The following is a 19179-nucleotide window of genomic DNA, read 5'->3' on the forward strand; positions in this document are numbered from 1 at the left end:
CTAACTAAATATTACCTTAACTTGGAAAAAACGTTCCCAGTTCAAACAATGAAATCTCAAGTATTATCATTAGTAAATATTAAAGTAAACATTCATGCCAACTCGTGACTTCTGCTGGTGAGCTGCTGGCCCAAAATATCTGCGTGTTAACAGCCAGACTTTAGCACAGCTACTTCGTAACCTGGCCCCTAATAACACCAAGCTATTGGCTCAGTGTTCCCATTTACCATGAGCCGTCCGGCCCCGGGACCACCGGTGATTAAAAAGGCTTTATAAAAGGTCACGTTTAGCAGGTCTACCACTGGAAGCACACAACTGAGAGGAAAAGGCCAGTGTTGTGACATCATGCCAGACAGCTGTGTGTGCATGACCTTGACTGTGGTGCAGTGTGTGTTTGTGTATGAGTGAGTGTGTGTGTGCGTGTGTGTGCGTGTGTGTGTGTGTGTGAAGAGGACAGCCCACAGCCAGAGCATGCTCCCCTACGTGCGTCTCTGTAAACCCTCAGTCAGTTGGACTTATCAGTGTTTACACACACTCACTTCCTCGAGGGGATATGAGAGGCCTTACAGGGGTCAAATACCCAGTTGGGTGTCCTGTGTCCAGCCTCGAGCTCTGTTGCCCAAATCCTGGGAGGCCCAGTCTGCAGCTCCCAAACAGTGACCCTTACCCGGCAGCGTAAGCCAGACAACCCAGAGCGCCTGCTCCCTCTCTGTTCTCTCCTTTTGCTTTCATTCCAAATTCAAAAAAACATGTCCCTCCTCCATAACCCTTTTTTTTTTAGAAGTGAAGCACCTTGTTAAGCTGGACTGTAGCACTCTAAAACTCACAGGCTCATGTTTAGCAGACTTGATCATCCTCGAGGGAGCCGGTGTTTGATCTGCAGATGTAGACATGTTGATGTGCGAGACAAGAAAACGCTGCTTCACTGTTAACACCTTCTAACACCTCCACCAATCCAACAGTCCCTATTCAAATTCAATCAAGACGCAGCAAATGGCACAAAACCGCAGATATCAATCCACTAAACATACTGGATTTCTTTCTATTCAGGTCAATGAATTATTCTAAGAGAAAATTATTTCTTATTTCATCTTGTTACTATAAAACACACAGATTATGTAATTGTATGCCTAAAATCTGAAACACTTGCAGTTATTTCCCTTGCTGAGAGGTGGAGTCGTCTTGAACCCCCCCCCCCCCTCCCTCCATGTCCCCATGCTGTCTGCTCTGTACCTTCACTGTCATGAAGGTACGGTACAGGCCATATGGGCAGATCAGAATCATGCAACAGGACTGTCAGCGGACACATATGAAACATATGGCCGCCACCGCCGCCGGCCTGTCAGCTTTTAGGCGACCTCCATCCCTGTCTCCCTCTAATCTTTACTGACTGCCTCCCTGCTTTAACTTCTCCCACCAACCGCACGCAGCCACATGGACTCCATGAGTGTTAATGCACATGTGCTTGCACTAAAACACATGCAAGACAATTCAAGACTCAACCAGTCCGGGGAAAATGCTTGTTCTCTTGTTTCTCTTCTTGCTCGCTGCTGAACTCTGGTCCCCTCACTTCCTTCGTGCCTCATCTTAAGTGACATCAGCCTCTTGCTTAAACCTGTCGCACACACTTCAGCACGTCCTGCTCGAGTGTTTCAGAGATCAGTAACACCATGACATCCTTCAGTAAATAATGTCTTCCTTGGCAGAGAAATGAAGGCCATTTTTCACTGTAGCTTTTGTTTTTATTTCATTTCCTGTTTACTGGCAATGTCGATGACCTGGGAACTGAGCTTCCCCCCCGCTCTTTCACTCACAAAGAGAGTATCAGTTGAATCACACACGAGTGAAACAGACAAACAGGAATAAGCCACACGCTGTGTCCAGTTCAGATTGGAGTTGAAACAAATTAGCACAACTCGTCACAAGCTTTATTCCAGTTCTTGGTAAAGTGAAGGAAACTTTTCACCAGTTAAGTCTTTGCACACCGATTTGGAAGAACATCTCCCATTACATCACCATCTTCTTCTTGTCTGAAGCTGCTAAACAGGAAGCTCACACTTGAAAAGGAGGTCAAGAGCAGCTCTCTCACTCCGGGCACATCAAATTCACATCCATCATGTGGAGTACAGGGGCTCACATCATCAACTGCACGTTTCTCCTGCTCTCTTTCTCCTGGGTGTTGTCAGCACGGCCTCCGCTGCAACTCCTGTAATCCCATTTAGAGAGGGTACCATGTTACAGGGCTGATCCAGAAACACGCACATGTGTTCACACACCTACACATACACAACCCAGCTGAGAGGGAAAGGAGGCCGGTCCCTGATTAAATGGGGGATATAGAAAATAGCAGAATGCTGAGGAGCGGAGAAAGTACAGGAGTTGAGGCGGGTGGAGGTAGAGAGCCTTAAGCGCCGTGATGAATTTGGTTCTCGAAGGTGTGTGTGCGTATACTTGGCTTCAATTGCCTGATGCAGAGATCTCTAATCCAATTACAGTTCAGACCGGCCAAGTGGCCCAGCCTCAGCCACCAAGGACAAACCTAGCTAGCTTATAGCGGTGCCAGCAGCCCACCGGCTCTGCACAGATTTACCAGCTCACTGGAAGCCTTGCCCAGCAGTGCCAGCCACATATAAATAAAATCACCAAGAATGAAGGCGTCCTCCTCCAAAACAAATTAAGGCCTCTTATCTCAGTGGTTAAATGAGGAGCTAATGATGTGATGGGCATTCATTCAAATCTTGGTTTAAAGGCTTTGGGAATCAAAAGAATTGACGCAGGATCTCAAGAGGGAATTCCAAGTGTTTGTATTTCTCTATCCTTCAGTTGAATTTTTCTTTTCTGACCAGCACACGGCACCAAACCCAATCTCCCTCTCTGCCACCAGTGTCCCAGGCCCCTGCTGTTCAACCACCCTCTCTGTCTGCCGTTGCAGACCTCTGCCGTTTTTAATCTAGCTCTCTGACCCACGCTGCTGCTTCCCATTTATCTCCATATCTCATCCGTCGCCTCGGTGCCAACATCATTTTCCTCCGTCCCTATATCCTCACCCACACTTTCTACATTCTCCCGTTGCTCTTCCTCCTCATCAGCTGCCCTCGCCTCCTCTGTCCCTCTTTTCCTTCTTCTCGGCTGCTTTCAATATCGCTGCTCCAGTTCCCCATCTTCACAAGTGAACTGTTCTACGGGAGAATTCAAAAACGTTTTAAACTATTTTCAGTGAAAAATGTCATATGCTGCCATAGGCCTGATGCGGTCATGAAGGTGACCAGCCCTGCCTGAAATAAAGAGAAAATCATTTCCACTGAATTTCAATTTGTGAAATATATAGATTCAGGAGTTTCACATATTTACAAGCCAGTTACAGCAATTTGGGGATGTCAGAAGAAAAATATGCATAGCCCATCAGAAGCCAGATAAACATTGTATTAAGTTGACATTAGTTCAGGTTTGGATATTTAACAGCTGGACTCCAATCAATAGTAATTATGTTTCTTTACTCATGAGAATTATTTGTGTGATTAGAATGTGCCCATTTCATGATGAAATAAAATGGCAGAAAAATCATAAAATAATAATAAAATACATGAGGAACATATAAATCTATTGAAAGCCTCCATGTAAACCAACAGATTAAACATTATTTTGTTTTAAAAGACGAGCGGTACCATCACATGTAATTTGCAGCTTAAACTGAATAAAAAAAAAAAAGAATGCAGCCAACTGTTCTGCAGGGCGTCCTGTGTGGGTGGAGGGCAACAACAACAACCCCAAATCCCTCTGCAGGGGGTTGCAACTTATTTTAGCTGATCTTAAGACAGCTCTAGCCCGCAGCGCTGCATGACTCTGATACTCTCTGACAGAAAAGCACTTGCTCCCAGGCCTGTGACAGCCAGTCCAGCCACTGGAGAACACAGTGGAGTCCAGGATCAGTGTGGAAACATTGGGCTGAGATTAAATAACATGTTTAGGGATAAAATATTCTGTTTTGACCCATAACAAGAGACAAGAATTTGAGAGAGGGACAGAGACAGAGACGGTGGGAAAGAGCAGCTGATTAGTCATGACTGTTCCTGCTCTCTGTCTGTCTTTTCTTCAACCCCCTCCCCCCTCCTTCATCCTGCTCTCTCCATCCGATGGCAGTGCCAGTTGTTTGCAGTGGGCAGGGCTGCCCGGAGCGTTACGAAACAGTGAACACAGCCACAGCATGGTGCCGCTCTCCTCCCATGTGAGAGAGGAAACACACTCACTGACGACCTTGGCCATGCCAGCAGTAACACGACAGTGTGGCCAGGACGAGCAGAACATCTTGTGAAAGGGAGAGCAACAAAATAAATGTGGAGATCAATATATTTTTCAACCAGAATGGCCTTAAGTAGAGCAAATAGCTCCACGAAGGCCCAACAACCCCTTTCAAATCTCACTGAATTGTACAAAGTAATAGATATCGGTCCCCTAAATATGCCAGATTTTTTTTATTAAGGGTAGTTTCTTGTTTAATGGGGGAAAATGTCTAACAAAACTCCCCTCTACAGAAATTGGAAAGTCTTTCTGAATCTGTACTAAACTAACACGTCCCATCCTTCCACCGAGTTTTATGGAAATCAGTTTAGTGGCTTTTGCATAATCCTGCTGACAAACCAATCAACGATCAACAAACTGAGGCAGACTCAACACCTCCTTGGCAGATAATATTATATGGTCACATTGTATAAAAAGGAGATTGACTGTGCATCTCAGTGATTTCAACATCATGTGTATCAAAGGCTGTGGGTTAAATGGCATCCATCTATGCTGTTGACACAGGAGCGCAGGCTGTTCAAGCTTTTGAACGGGTCAAGACGAGTGGGCGAGGAAGCTTCACAAGCACAGCCAGCTCCAGGTATTAAGTTTGGTTGCATTTGCAGCCTCTTGATCCACCACAGTATTAGGTTGCACCACCCTCATACAGAGTGCACTGTACGGGGGCTTCTGAAGCCTCATCCCCACCTAAACATGCTGGTTAAAAAGACACCCAAAAAAACACCACACCTAGTTCTCATCTCCAGTGTTGAGGATAAGTGCTTAATACAGCCACGCATGCATTTAGGTTCTCCAATTATCCACTTATGCATATTCAGTGAAAGCAGAATGCTGAGTCACTATGGCATCACGTTCATTTCTGGGCCTCTCTCTGTCGCTGCCTCGGAGAATCGGAAGGCGAGACATGGAAGTAGAGCGGCGTCTTGGGAGACAAACCCCAGAGAACAGCAGTATTTACTCAGGAGTTTTTCTGTGTATGTTCTTGTACCCAGGCTATTTGCCTCCCAAAAGGTTCTCAATAGAGCCTTTATATCTCCCTGAATGATGCACTCTGAAACCCTCCATGATACAGTTTTGTGACTTCAGGTGCGAGAAAGGCTTTCAAAGCTTTTCTTTAGATGCCAGCAATTTCAAAAGAGGTGTATAGCTGAATGATCTGTCTGTGTCGACTTCTTCGTGCCCTGTCAGGGCTGCTGGTCCTGGCTGTTACCAGATCGCCGAAGGTGTCCCCTTCATGTGAAACCCAAACTCATTGATACTGCTGAACTATGACAGCTGAGCTTTTACAGTGTGGCTGTGGCCCTGTCGCTCACGTTCTGCTCTCTTTGCTTCTGAAGGAGCAGAAGAATCTGCTACTGTTGCTCCAAAACGACGACACAGGGGCAGAGGTCAAAGAGGGGAGCTAAGGACGTGTTTGTTTAGACTCAGCTCTGCTTTCCATGGTCCCTAACCCAAAGACAAGAGGCCAGTACACAAAAATTGCATGCTTGTGCAATGTTAAGCTACTTTCAGACATTCCGTTTTTTCTCTGGAGGTAGGATGTGTGGACTTTCTCTGCCTAGCCTCCGAGTATAAAGTCCGTAGAAATCCATGAGAAGTCGATGTGAGAGCACTGCAGGGATCCCGCGCTGGATTCACTGTGAGCTAGTGGGGGGGAACCGATGCAACACTAACGAAGATGACAATAGAGTTTGTGGTGATAAGAGCCGACACCGGTGTTGTCAAGAAAATCATGTGATCTCCGCAGCGGAGTTAACTCTTCACTTTTTCAGGCATGACCTACGGGTAAAATACGGATTTCATGCGGAGTAGAACCTCCTGCTGCGTTGTACATTACATGAGTAAAAGGCAAGCTGTGGATAAACTCTGTAGCCAATTCTCCGCATTTTAACCGTATGTCACGTCTGAAATACCGGCTTTACTCAGCGTAAACCGGCCCTCTTACATACACAGCTCCTAATATGCAGCTACCACCCGGCTAGAGCCTCTGTAGTGAAACATCTCTCTGAGAGGGCTGAGGCTCAACGGTCCAACTCAGGCAGCAGCCAAGCACGCAAACGTCTCTGCACATCAGCTTCCCATAGGGGGAGAGAGAGAGAGGATGATCTTGTGTGTGTGTGTGTGTCTGTGGAGGAGGGGGGGGGGCGACACAAACTGAGGAGTCAGGAGGGTGGAAAGTGACTAAAATGGCCTTTTCTGGGGAGTAAACAAACCAACTAGCCTCTCTGTCATCCAGCCAATCCCTCAGCACGGCAGAATGGCCTGAAGCCTGCAGTTGAAACCCCAGGCCACGGCCCAGCTCCATCAAAGCAGGGCAGAGTTTATCTCAGCTACAACTGGAAACTGAGGCGTGTGAACAAGTGAGGAGAAATATATGTATATTAATCCCTGTAGAGATAGAAGCGATGCATTATAAATGTCCTGCAGCACATGAAGATGTGACATTGTTATGTTCACAAATGAAACAAAAAGCTGAGACACTCATTTCTCAGCAGGTACAGGGCAACCACACCCGTTCAGTGCTGGAGTGTATTGTATTTATTGTGTTTGTATGATTGTTTTTATGTTCTATGTTCGTTGTATGCACCAATAACCAGAGCAAATTCCTCGAAGGGGTAAACCTACTTGGCAATAAATACATACTGGTTCTGATTCTGATTTACAGTTTCAGGAAACATCTGCAAATTTAACAATTCGTCACCTTTAAGAAACTAGATGCAGACATTTTGTTGACTCTTGTTGCTTCATCGATTATAAAGCAATAAAGTTCTTATCAGCTCTCTGTGTTTTATTAACCAATTAAATCAACTAACACAGCTCTTTAGGCACTGCTGAGGACCAAAGCTCAGGCTCACAGAAAGTTGGATTCCAGTTTAATAACGACGTCAGCTCCAGCGCCGACACAGACGTCCTTTACTGACTGAAAACCTAAACTGTTTATGAATAAGTTATGTACCTAACTCCATCAGTCAAAGGACGTCACTTTTGCAAAACAACTGATGTGAGCCATGGAGTCATTTTTCCCTGGGTCGGGTGCCATGTGTGTTTGATGTGTGTTGAGGTGCTGGGCTTTCTGCCGCTCACAACACAGGGTGAATTTGTGAAAACACGCCACATTACAGCTCATTGACGGTTCGGCTGGATCAAATGGCTTTAAAAATCTTGGCCTGCGCTGCATTGAGTGTTTAGTCATAAAGAAACTTTAGTGCCTGATAATAAATTGATTGTTAATAGAGAGGTGGTTCTCACCGTCGGCTCTGAAACACAGGAAGCCAACAGAGGCTCTTCTTGGCATCACAGTAATGAGGTAGTTAATGGTTGTTTCACTGCTGGTCAGACGGCTGCCCGGCTCTCAGGTCAGGCCCAAAAAACAAACACCGTAGCAGAGCCACACTGTGAGGGATTACAAAGCCCCCCCCACACAGTCTAGATCTAGTAAACACACTGACAGCACTGGTTAGTTTCTATTCTGCAGCAGGTGACTGGTTTGAGATGAGGTCTGCTCATGTGTCACAGTCTATTATCAGCCCTGCTTCTGCAGAGCGGCCAAAGGAGGCAACCATCTGGGCTGAGACTAAGTGCAGGAGATGGAAATAAGGCACTGGGGTTGTGTTAGGACACAGTTGCAGTATGCAAAATCCCCATTTGGAATAAACAAACACACAAACTATAGCTGCTTTAAGACAGGCACTGAACTCCGCAGTTCCTCTGACTTTACTCAAGAGATACTCTGAAGTTTCTAAAGACTTTCTCCACCTGACCTCCTGGTGTAATGTCCGTAGAAATCCAGGAGAAGTTGAAGAGTGATAGTAGAAAGGGACGATGTCAAGAGAGTTTGTGATGTTAAGAGCCGACGTCGGTGTCAGGCAGTTGTAAACATGATCACATGAACTCTGCAGTGGAGTTAATACATCACTTCCTGCCTCTGCCTGCTGCACTTGGCTTCACCACCTCTCGCCTGAATAATGTGGATGATTGGATGCTGTGGTGAACGCGTCTGTGCAGAGCTCCTGCTGCATTATGCATGTGTGAAAGGTTAAACTGTCTCTTCAACCATCATCACCTGAGTGTCCCATGTTCGGGCTGCGGCACTTTGACATCAGTTCAAATCTAAAAAGGGTAATAGGACATTTCTAAGAATGACGTACTGAAATGTGTGGATATATTTATAGATTCTGTTTGAGAGACATCCTTTTTGGTGGATAGCATTTTCTTAACTAGAGGTGTAGTGTTCTTTGTATCAGATAAGATACAAATATTTCATCCCACAGTAAACTCAAGTGTGAAAGGTCCTGACGGATATATCACAATGTGAGAACACTCACACCTGTAAGACACCAGAACACACTTCTGTTTGAGTTATGAGCCCCGGTGGTAACAATGCAAATAAACGTTTCCCACCGAGGAGGAAGTTCAGCCTATATGCGATTCTTGTGAATTCCCCTTCTCTAGCCACCATCAAACCGGTCACCTGACACTGCGGAGAGAGATGAGGGAGAAAAATATATCAGATTTCAACTTTATACTTTGTTTGCAAGCGACCGGCTCTGACACCACTGACAGCTGAGATATCTGGCACTCCACTTTTTATGGAGACGTCTTCATAAGTTAATTCAGACGCAAGGAGACCAAAGTGTCATGTCTGCTTTCTTCCAGACGTGAAGCCACAAGGTTTAATGTCACCAGACCACAGAATCTTGTTTCTTATGATCTGGATGCTTAACTTTCACTTCTTCCGTCAGCCTCGCGCTTCTGCCCTGGTTTCTCAGATTTGGCTCATGCAGGCAGCCAGCTCAAGAAAGATTCCTGGTTTTGCCACACCTCTTAGCACTTAGCACTAGCAGACTGGTGGACTTCACGGCCGTGTTCCCTTTAAGTCTGTGAATGCCAACAGCTGTCCAAAACCATAAAACAAAACTTATATCTTCTAATACAATAGATGAAACTGAAAACCACTGTAAAGATCATTCCCAAAAATCAGTTCTCCACAAAATGAGACGATAGAAGGCCCCTCATTACTGGAAACGTCCATACTATTACTAGCATTACTCCAAAGATGCAGGATAATGATACTCTGCCTATATACCATTAGGTCTCAGGTGATGCAGTGCGAGATAAGTGTACATTAGATCTCAGGTCGGGTCGGGCAGACGAAAAACAACACTCCACTTAGCTGCTGCAGTTTCCATTCTGTCTCCCTCTCTCGCTCTTCGTTCGGCATTACCAATCCATCACTCAAAAGCAAAAGGGGATTAAACATCTGTCAAAGCCTGCTCATTTCACCCAGCAGGAAGAAACGCAGTTAGGCGTCGCACATCTCCCCAGTGATGTAGCATCCTGTCTGATTCTGAGTCCGGACAGATGAGGTCACTGAGCTCTGAAATAATGCGCCCCATCCAAAATAAACACACAGGCCGGGCTGTGTGCGGTGCACTAACACATTCTGACTTGCATTGTTTCAGGCAAGCACACGGGTCATACACACCAATGGCGAGAAGTGTTCTTCTGTAGCCTCTTGCAGAAAGACATATTGCTGCTTATCGCTGTCTCCACATCTTCTCCCTCCATCCACCATAAGCAAGTCATCATGGGCTTTTCATCTACTATAGACCTCAGGCAACATCATCACAACTACAGTTTTAAAAGGTGCTAAAACAGAGAAGTTTCTATAAACTACACCACAATCGTTCCCCAACCTGCTAATATCCTCTGTTTTCATCTAAAGCCAACCATTCCATTAAGAGCATTTTTATCCCCTTCCTAACCCCTCTTTTCCATATATTGGTCAAAATCATGTCCCATTCCTCCTCATGTTCCATCTCTCCTCTTTCATTCACCTTCTTCCATCCTCTTTCTCCCTCTCTGTCTCCCTCTCTCTCTCCCTCTCTCTCCCTCTCTCTCTCCATACGTCCATACGTCCAGGCAGCGGCCGTCCTTCAGAGTGGGTCTGTATTCAGTTATTACACGGTTGGTTAACTCATTCATGGCGTCCTCTTTGTCAGTGGATGCATGTCTGTTTGCTCCCAACGCATTAACTTCACATACAAACCACACCCGGTACACAACGTGCTCCTTTAAGATGCAGGTAAACACAAACTCTCCACACACACAAGCGCCATCGATGGGTGACAGTTAGATGGACGGACATGACAGTAGTAACACGGCATACCTGTCTGTCCTTGTCATGATTGAGCACGTTTCCTGTGGGAGCTTTTAGGAAATGACACCGATTTAGTGAGAGGGTTTTAGTTCATAAAAAGCTGATTTCCTATGGTGGAGATTTGCTACTTAATACCGACTTCATTCAATAACATTAATGGTTATCCTGGCTGTTGTCAAACTCAGGCATACAGGGGCCTCCTCTTTTTACTCAGACGTGGTTCTTCAATCTCGTCGGCTCCTTTAATGCCGAGAAGTAACTGGGTGTTGCTCTCGAATTCCAAACAGATCACTGAGCAAACCAGTTTAGATCTGACGCCGCCAACTGTTGGGGCAAAGACATCATTATTTCATGTGGGTGACTCAGTGAAAATGGCAGAGGAGGTGAAGACATACTGATCCCATTTACAACGGAGAGAACTGATGCAACTTGAGACAAGTCAATGCAAGAACCAGTTACCAAAACCAGGAAAACAAGTGTCAGCATTAGTGGGGTATTAAAAGTAAGGAAGAACAAGGAAGAACTCGTGGTGTTACACATAAAGCAAACATGCATAGAAATAGAAAACGTGTTACAATTTTTCAGGTTCATCTTGATATCTCATACAGAGATATATTTAGGGTTAAAGACTGTTGTGTAAATACGATGAAAGATCCGTGTGAGCAAAACACTGGATAACTCTTACACCTTGCATATATAATTAAGAGTTTTCTAATCAAACTTCAATTTTAAGTTTGTAGAGTAGTTTCTCAGATATCCTGCGAATCAACAGACCAGCCGCTGGGGCCATGTCCGCCACCTCCTTGCTCGTAGCCTGGTTGGGGCCTGCTTGGTTATCTCTCAGCCAAAATGTCACGATGTGAAGCAACACCCCCGACGACAGGCCTCCACCCTTCCTAAACCCCGAACTGCTTTTTAAAGTGCGACCTGATAAGGAGCCAGGAAAAATAACATAATAATGTCACAGAGACACACCTGTCTATGGGTGAAATTAAAGCTTAAAGGGAAAGTTCACCCAAACAATGAAAACTATCCCTTTAAAGCACCCGTGCATGAGAAAACACTGTGATTCCTTTCATGCAAACTCGGGTTTTCTTTCTGACAAGACAATCCAGTGGCTTCAATGTTTGCATGGCAAATGCTTCGATAACTCATGTGAGGTCTACGATTCCAGACTACGCTGTTGGGAGGTTACTGATGTCATGGCTGCACCCACAGGCCTCGAACTTTGGCTTCACAGCAGGTGTCATTCTGAGACATGTTCCCCCTCATCCACTGGGGACGGCCACCAAACTCCTGACATGGACCACAACATAATAAATTGAGGAAACAGCATCATGAGCTTGTGTCACCTGCAACATCAGGGCCAGACTATCACAAAGATTAAGCTCTAACCACATTGCACCCAGAGATACTGTGTGTGTATGTTTGTGTGTGTGTGTGTGTGTGTGTGTGTGTGTGTAGTCACATAGCATGTGACTGTGTGTAACCTGTTTTCATCCTTCAGGTGTGACAGACATGTTCTCCATCAGTGATCTCTCTCTGACAAAGGAGCTGTTGTCATTTCCCCAAATGTGGCTCATTAGCCGGTTAGCATGTCGGCTAATGCTAGTTCCAGGACCAAGGCGCACCTTGCAAAGGAAATAAACTCTAACCGGGCAGAGCCGCGTTAGCCACATTGACAGGCAGGTACCGTCAGCCCAGCTGCTGTGCAACCAGTCTCATGAATAAGCCCCTCAATACATAAATGTTGTACTGCTGGACAGCTACCCGCGGTCCACACAGGTGCCCCAGGAAAGCCGCCTGCTCTGGGGGTAACACTGGGTCGCTCTGCCGCTGCCAGCTTCGCTCCCGAGCTAGCATCGCATATGCTAAAGCTACGCTAGGCAACACGCTACCCGCTTAAGAGGCAGATTAACGCGTCAAAGTGGGAATCGAACGGTGTCCAACGCGATGGTGCACCCGTCTCCCGCTGACCCCGGAGGTGTCAGCCCCGGGGCGGTGGATTTGAGGGCTACGCACTTGGACCTGTCAGACGGGAGCACGCTAGCTCAGCAAGTTAGCCGTGTGTACTCACCCCATCAGCCAGTCCATGGTGCTGTGTGCTGCTAGCGGAGCTAACGTTAGCCGGCAGGGGATAAATCCAGCAGGAGCTGGAGGCGAGCCCCGAGTCTATCCGGCCACCACACTCGCTGTCCTGGCCGCCTGGACCCCCCGAGTCCCGTCGCTGTCCCTCCGGGGCCCGTGTCTCTCTCCCAGATGCCGGATCCCGGGTCGGTCGAATGCAAAACGCCGCTTAAACTTTGAGCGATCGTCCTTGTTTTGATCCGCGGCTAGCGGGGATCATGGAGCGGCAGGAGCGCAGTCCGGTCGGCTTGGTAGCTGGAAGCGGGAGCGCAGCATCGGGTGACTTTGAGGCGCGGAGGGGAGCGGAGGGGCGAGCGGTGCTGGTCCGCCCGGAGTCGCGTTGTCCGGTCTGCAGAGGCGCCGAGCGAGGCTGGTCTGTCGGTGGGGAGCCGCCGGTCAACCCTGTAACCTCTGTCATGCAGCCTTGTATGGCTACCGTGCTAGCTGACAGCCTGAACCACCACTGGGGCTGCTGCTCTCTGAGCGGAGTCTAAATCCGAGTCCGGAAGTAAACACAGATCCGACCCACTCCGTCTCTCCCGTGCGTAAAATGCGTGTCACGCAGGGTGGGCTGTGGACACGGAGGCGTTGGGAGATGTAGTGAGACAGAACCCGGGGAGAGGAGAAGAGATCCGTGCTCATGCTTCAAGCAGACGTCCACGAGTGAGCACCTTCATGGAGCTGGTTACATCTGCACTTTACCTCACATGGAGTCTGGATGTAAATCTGTAATCACATGTCGTGTTCTTCTACTGCAGCTAATTGATCCGACCAAGAAAGATCATCTGATCGTTTAGGGGGATAAACAAAACAATATGTCTCTGTGTCGTTCGGTATTTTCTTGTGAAATCCCACAAACTTCCACCTTCAAATGAGACAAATCCATTAAGGGAAAGAAAAATGCACATAGTGAGTTCAGGGGTTACAAATAAATGGTTTATCTTAAAGGAATACAAGAACATATGTACGCATTCATTGGAAAATCCTTCTAAAAACCCCATTCATAACTTAACAACAAGGCTTCAGAATCAGAATCAGAATTCTTTTTATTGCCTTGTATATTTTCACATACAGGAAATTGCCTTGGTGTGGTTGGTGCACTTTACAAACAACAATATAAAAACAACAATATAGAGCAATATAAACATCAATATAAAAAACAACAATATCGAAAAAATAATATATACAGTAAATGTGTTGTGTGCGGTTTTAAGGTGCAAAGATTGGTGGTAGTGCCAATAATGTAGTGTTATAAATTATGTGCGAGGGTGGGGGGGGGGGGGGGGTCAGCAGAGTCAGTGTGATGGGGGGGGCTTGTTTGTGAGCCCCACTGCCATGGGGAAAAAGCTGTTCAGGTGACGCGAGGTTTTAGTCCTGACGGCCCGGAACCTTTTCCCAGATGGAAGTCTCTGGAACAGGTGGTGACCGGGATGGGAAGGATCAGCGATGATCTTGCCTGCTCTCTTTCTGGTCCTGGAGTGGAACAGGTCTAGGAGAGCCGGCAGGTCACAGCCGATGACCTTCTCAGCTGACCGAATGATCCGCTGCAGTCTGCCCTTGTCCTTGGCAGTGGAGGCAGCGAACCAAACGGTGATGGATGAGGTGAGGATGGACTCAATGATGGCTGTGTAGAACTCAACCATCACTTTCCGCGGCATGCTGAATTTCCTCAGTTGCCGCAGGAAGAACATCCTCTGCTGGGCCTTCTTGGTGATGGAGGTGATGTTCTCCGTCCACCTCAGGTCCTGTGCTATGATCGTCCCCAGGAATCTGAATGACTCCACTGTTTTAACTGGGGAGTCGCACATGGTGAGGGGGGCGGTTTGGGCTGGGCTCCTCCTGAAGTCTGCCACCATCTCTACAGTTTTTGAAGCGTTCAGCTCCAGGTGGTTCTGGCTGCACCAGGAAGCCAGGCTGTTAACTTCCTCTCTGTAGGCGGCCTCGTCCCCATTGGAAATTAATCCAATAAGGGTGGTGTCGTCGGCAAACTTCAGGAGTTTGACAGAGGGATGGCTGGAGGTGCAGTTGTTGGTGTAGAGGGAGAAGAGGAGAGGAGAGAGCACACAACCTTGAGGGGCTCCAGTGCTGATGGTCCGGGTGTCAGAGACAAGCTTCCCCAGCCTCACGCGCTGCTTCCTGTCGGTCAGGAAGTTGGTGATCCACCTGCAGGTGGGGTCAGGCACGCTCAGCTGGGTCAGCTTGTCCCGGAGAAGAGCTGGAGAGATGGTGTTGAATGCGGAGCTGAAGTCCACAAACAAGATCCTGGCGTAGGTGCTGGGGGAGTCGAGGTGCTGGAGGATGAAGTGGAGTCCCATGTTGACTGCATCGTCTACGGACCTGTTGGCTCTGTAGGCAAACTGCAGCGGGTCGAGGAGGTGGTTGGTTATAGTTTTGAGGTGGGTCAGCACGAGTCGCTCGAAGGTCTTCATTACTACAGAGGTCAGGGCGACTGGTCTGTAGTCATTAAGGCCTGTGATCCTCTGCTTCTTGGGAACGGGGATGATGGTGGATGTTTTCAGGCAGGCGGGTACAACACATTCAGCCAGTGAGGTGTTGAAAATGTCCGTGAACAATGGAGAAAGCTGATCCGCACAGTGCCTCAGTGTAGAGGGGGAGACAGCGTCTGGTCCAGCTGCCTTGCGGGGGTTCAGTTTCTTCAGGAGCTTATTTACATCTCTCTCCTGAATTGAGAGAGGTGTGAAGGGGGGGATGGAGGTGATGGGGCAGTCTGGGGCCATTTTGTGGGGGGGGCTAGTGTCTTTGTCCAGGCTGGGGAGAAGAGGTGTGATAGATGCGGGGGGGGTTTGAGAGGGTCTATCGAATCTACAATAAAAGTCATTCAGATCGTTGGCAAGTCTCAAGTCTTCCACAGAGTGGGGGGATTTGGTCTTGCAGCCGGTGATCACCCGAAGGCCTTTCCAGACTGACGAGGAGTCGTTGGCTGCAAACTGTTGTTCCAGCTTCTTTGAATACAGTCGTTTGGCCTCCTTAATCTCCTTGCCAAACGAGTATTTAATTAGTCTGAACCTATCCATGTCCCCACTCTTGAAGGCCACCTCTTTCTTAATAGCTTTTCTGTCAGTCATCAACTATTTTTTCACCTGAACCTTTGAGTTTATACGACTGGACAATCTACTTCGGTGCAAATATCATCTTCAGGCACCAAATGACCTGGTTTTACTGTATATTTTGCAGCTTTCTCTAAATTCAATGATTGAAAATGTTGCAGGGATTCATGCAATGTTGGCTAAATCACATCCTACATCGACTTGTACAGTGCTATGTGCAAAAAATCTAATTTCAAGAGTTTTATAATTTAAGCTCAACAACTCACTGGCCCAGAGAAACCTTCGGGCCCTGGTGGAATCATCCGGGCACACGAGTCATTTGATTTCACAGTTGGATGCCATGTGCAGTCTGCTACAGGCCATTGTACTTAATGGAAACTTAAGAGATGACATACGCGGTATAGGTTGGCGAGGGTGGTGGTTCTGATGAGGTCAATGGGGCCAGGGTCCCCCAGTTAATTCAGCCTCCTTTAATTTTCCCCACCAGAAGACACAAAACATAAATAAGGCCTCAAACGAAACCCAGGGGGCGACTTCATCGGGGGCCATAGATCTCAACAGAAAAGGCGTTCATGTGCACTGACCCCTCTCTGCGAGGCTGTGCAGGCACGGCAGTTACAGCAATGAACAATATATCACTGGTGGAATTAAAACACAGTGTCGGCCATTGTTCTACCTCTCATAAAACCACTGTCCTCATGCAGAAGGAACTGCACTTTACGTTTGGTTATTTGTTTCATTGCGTCCGCTCTCAGGTTCACTGATGACCTCACTGCTACTCCACCTTCAGTGAGAGAGAGAAGATGGCGTTTGATCAGTTAAGGTGATGATTGATTGATTTGATTATTGTGTCGTGCACAACACGCTTACCAGACACCATTATTTAGAAAAAATATCAAAAACTAGCAGAGCCAATAAGAGTTCTACACAAATTAACCCTCCTGATGTTTTTCTACGAGATTTGGATACAAAGTTTTTATAATCCAGTTGATTGATTAGGAGAAAGTTAATCATCAAGTATTTTGATTTAGATAGATGGATGGAAGGATAGATAGATAGATAGATAGATAGATAGATAGATAGATAGATAGATAGATAGATAGATAGATAGATAGATAGTATAGACTAAGATATAAGTGTAAAAATAGAGGATGGTATAACGTATCATGAACTTCGTGTTAGTCGTGGCCCTAAAGAGAAACATGTCGAAATATTTCTAAAATAACTGCAAGTAAAAAAATACAAAGTGTGTTTTAGTGTCTGTATCATTTGCCTTCTTTCTAATCTGTGAGTTTTATCTTGGTACAGGACGACACTGAATCATATAATTCCTGGAGTACCCTCCTGCTGTCCATTCCCTCTGTATACAGGGACTTTAAATAGCTCTGTCCCTCCTCTCTCTTCAGCCTCTTATAGAAGAGCATCAATCAGGCGGATGCAGTTGGAAAGATGAGATCAATATGAAAAGGGTCCTGAGAAAATGACTGCTCTCCTCTTTTTTCTCTCTCTCTCTCTCGCTCTCTCTCAGCTCCTATCATCCTCCCCCTTCCCTTTCTGTCTCTCTTTTACTCCCCCCTCTCTCTCTGCTCCCTCCTCCTCGCCCCCCCAGGCTTCTATAAATAACTCCACCACACAGGGCACGCGGAAGAGGAGCCCTGTTAACAGGAGGCAGAGCCACGCGATTGGCTCGTTGACAAACCTGCCTCCAATCAGCTCGCGGAGAGGCGGAGTCACGGTGATGATTGACAGGGGGCTAGTGGGATCGATTGGAATTGGTCAAAAGTGATGTGATGCCCGTGTCAGCCACCCGGGGGCAGTGTGGGATGATTGTTGACAGCAGGCCTGTGCAGACACTGCACTGAATGTACTGTGGTCTCAGTTTTACACTCACTACTGTTTATGATACTAAATATGTTCTAAAAAATAAACCCATTTCTGAAGATAGAGGATATCCCTGTTACAAACATGATTCAATTCATCTCCATTTGATTGGGACCTTTTAAAAGACATCTGGATAAGACCTCAGGTGACAGAGTAAATATATATATTTGTCTAGTTGTGTTGATATGTGGACAAGTGGTTTGTGAAGCCTTTTTCAGTTGGAAAACAGCTCCAGAGCAAATTAAAATTAAATGACAACTTAGGTCCAGCTATGTGTTTCACTTTCAGGGTCCTGGTACATGTTGACTCTATGTCTAAACAACAAAGGGAGACTGGAATTGAACTGTGTCATTGATAACTTCATTAGTGACACCAGAGCCATGCAAAGTCAATGTGTGCTGTCAAAAACTCCCCCTCACAGCTTCATGACTGCATTTTAGGGATGACGACAGCGACTTATGATCACACTGCAGCGACCACAGTTTGAACACAAAGCTGCTGTGTGTTGTCAGAGCTGGTGCCAGAGACGAGCTGTGTGGGAAAAACGAGCCGGCCTCAGGTCAGGTGTTCGCCTGAGTTAGCCAAGGTCACTTCCTGAAATCCACCCAGTCGTCAATACTGAGCCACCCAGGGGTCGATATGTTCCCATTCCACTTTAGCCCAGCCAGTGCAGTGCACGAGAGAGAGGGGGGGAGGGGGGGGGGGATCTGCATGACGTCAGTGGCGGAAATAAAAACAGAGACAAAAATCGGATAGCTTTATTTCCTAATGGTGAAAACATTATAATATGTGTATTCAAATATGTTTTCTTAGCACACAAAGCATATGTCAGAATATCTGACGTCTCAACATTGTGTTACTTATTATGTGAACATGGATGATTTGCTAAACACACAAACACACACACACTGTGTATGTGTAGAATCATCACACTTATGATCCTCCATCAAGATCTGTGTGCACCTCAGTGTTTGATGTTGTTAAAGGTGACTTTTAACCTGCTGACACACAAACACACACACACTCACACTTTCATACACTTTACACGTGTTGCGTTATCAAGATAAGAACACCAAAGCAGAACCTCAGGCTTTTTTTAAATTCTCAAACCCCTTTAAAGTTGATTTTTTAATCAGAAAGACATTATAATGCGTAAACGTACACACACAATTACCCCCTACACACACACACACACACCCACAGACACACCACATACCTATAGATCAGCTCAGTGCTGCCAGGGGGAGTGAGGTATTGGCTGCAGCATGACTGATATGATTTATTCATTGCTGGCAGCAGTAACACAAAAAGCCATTAGGAGGCATTCAAATGGAGACACCTCACATTACTCTTGCATAAATAATAAATGCTTAATAAACGCAGTGAGGAGATTATATTTGTGAATGTCTGTCTGTGTTTGTGTTTTTTGCATAAACCGCACAATAACTACTAATTAAGTGTAGATCATGTTTATTAACTTACACTTAAATATCATTCATTGTAGATTTCAGCTGAACTGACGATAATTCAAAAAATTTAAATGTTCATGTTCTGCAAAATATAAAAAAAGAGAAAACTATGAGTTGTCAACTGGCATTTTGTTGCATATTTTTATGTCAAATCCCAACAGTCTCCAGACACACA

General features: G+C 46.3%; 1 protein-coding gene across 1 annotated transcript in view; it reads right to left on the reverse strand.

The window, feature by feature from the left end:
• The window catches only part of mob2a (MOB kinase activator 2a), a 58067-nt gene extending 45004 nt beyond the window's left edge, over window positions 1-13063 (reverse strand). The window contains exon 1 of the mRNA XM_062389503.1: window positions 12537-13063. Within this exon, the coding sequence (XP_062245487.1) occupies window positions 12537-12553 (17 nt within the window). The 5' untranslated portion in view covers window positions 12554-13063. The remainder of the gene's footprint in view (window positions 1-12536) is intronic.
• Window positions 13064-19179: the final 6116 nt, after the last annotated feature.

Source organism: Platichthys flesus, chromosome 6 (assembly GCF_949316205.1).
Source record: "Platichthys flesus chromosome 6, fPlaFle2.1, whole genome shotgun sequence".
NCBI classification, from domain to species: domain Eukaryota; kingdom Metazoa; phylum Chordata; class Actinopteri; order Pleuronectiformes; family Pleuronectidae; genus Platichthys; species Platichthys flesus.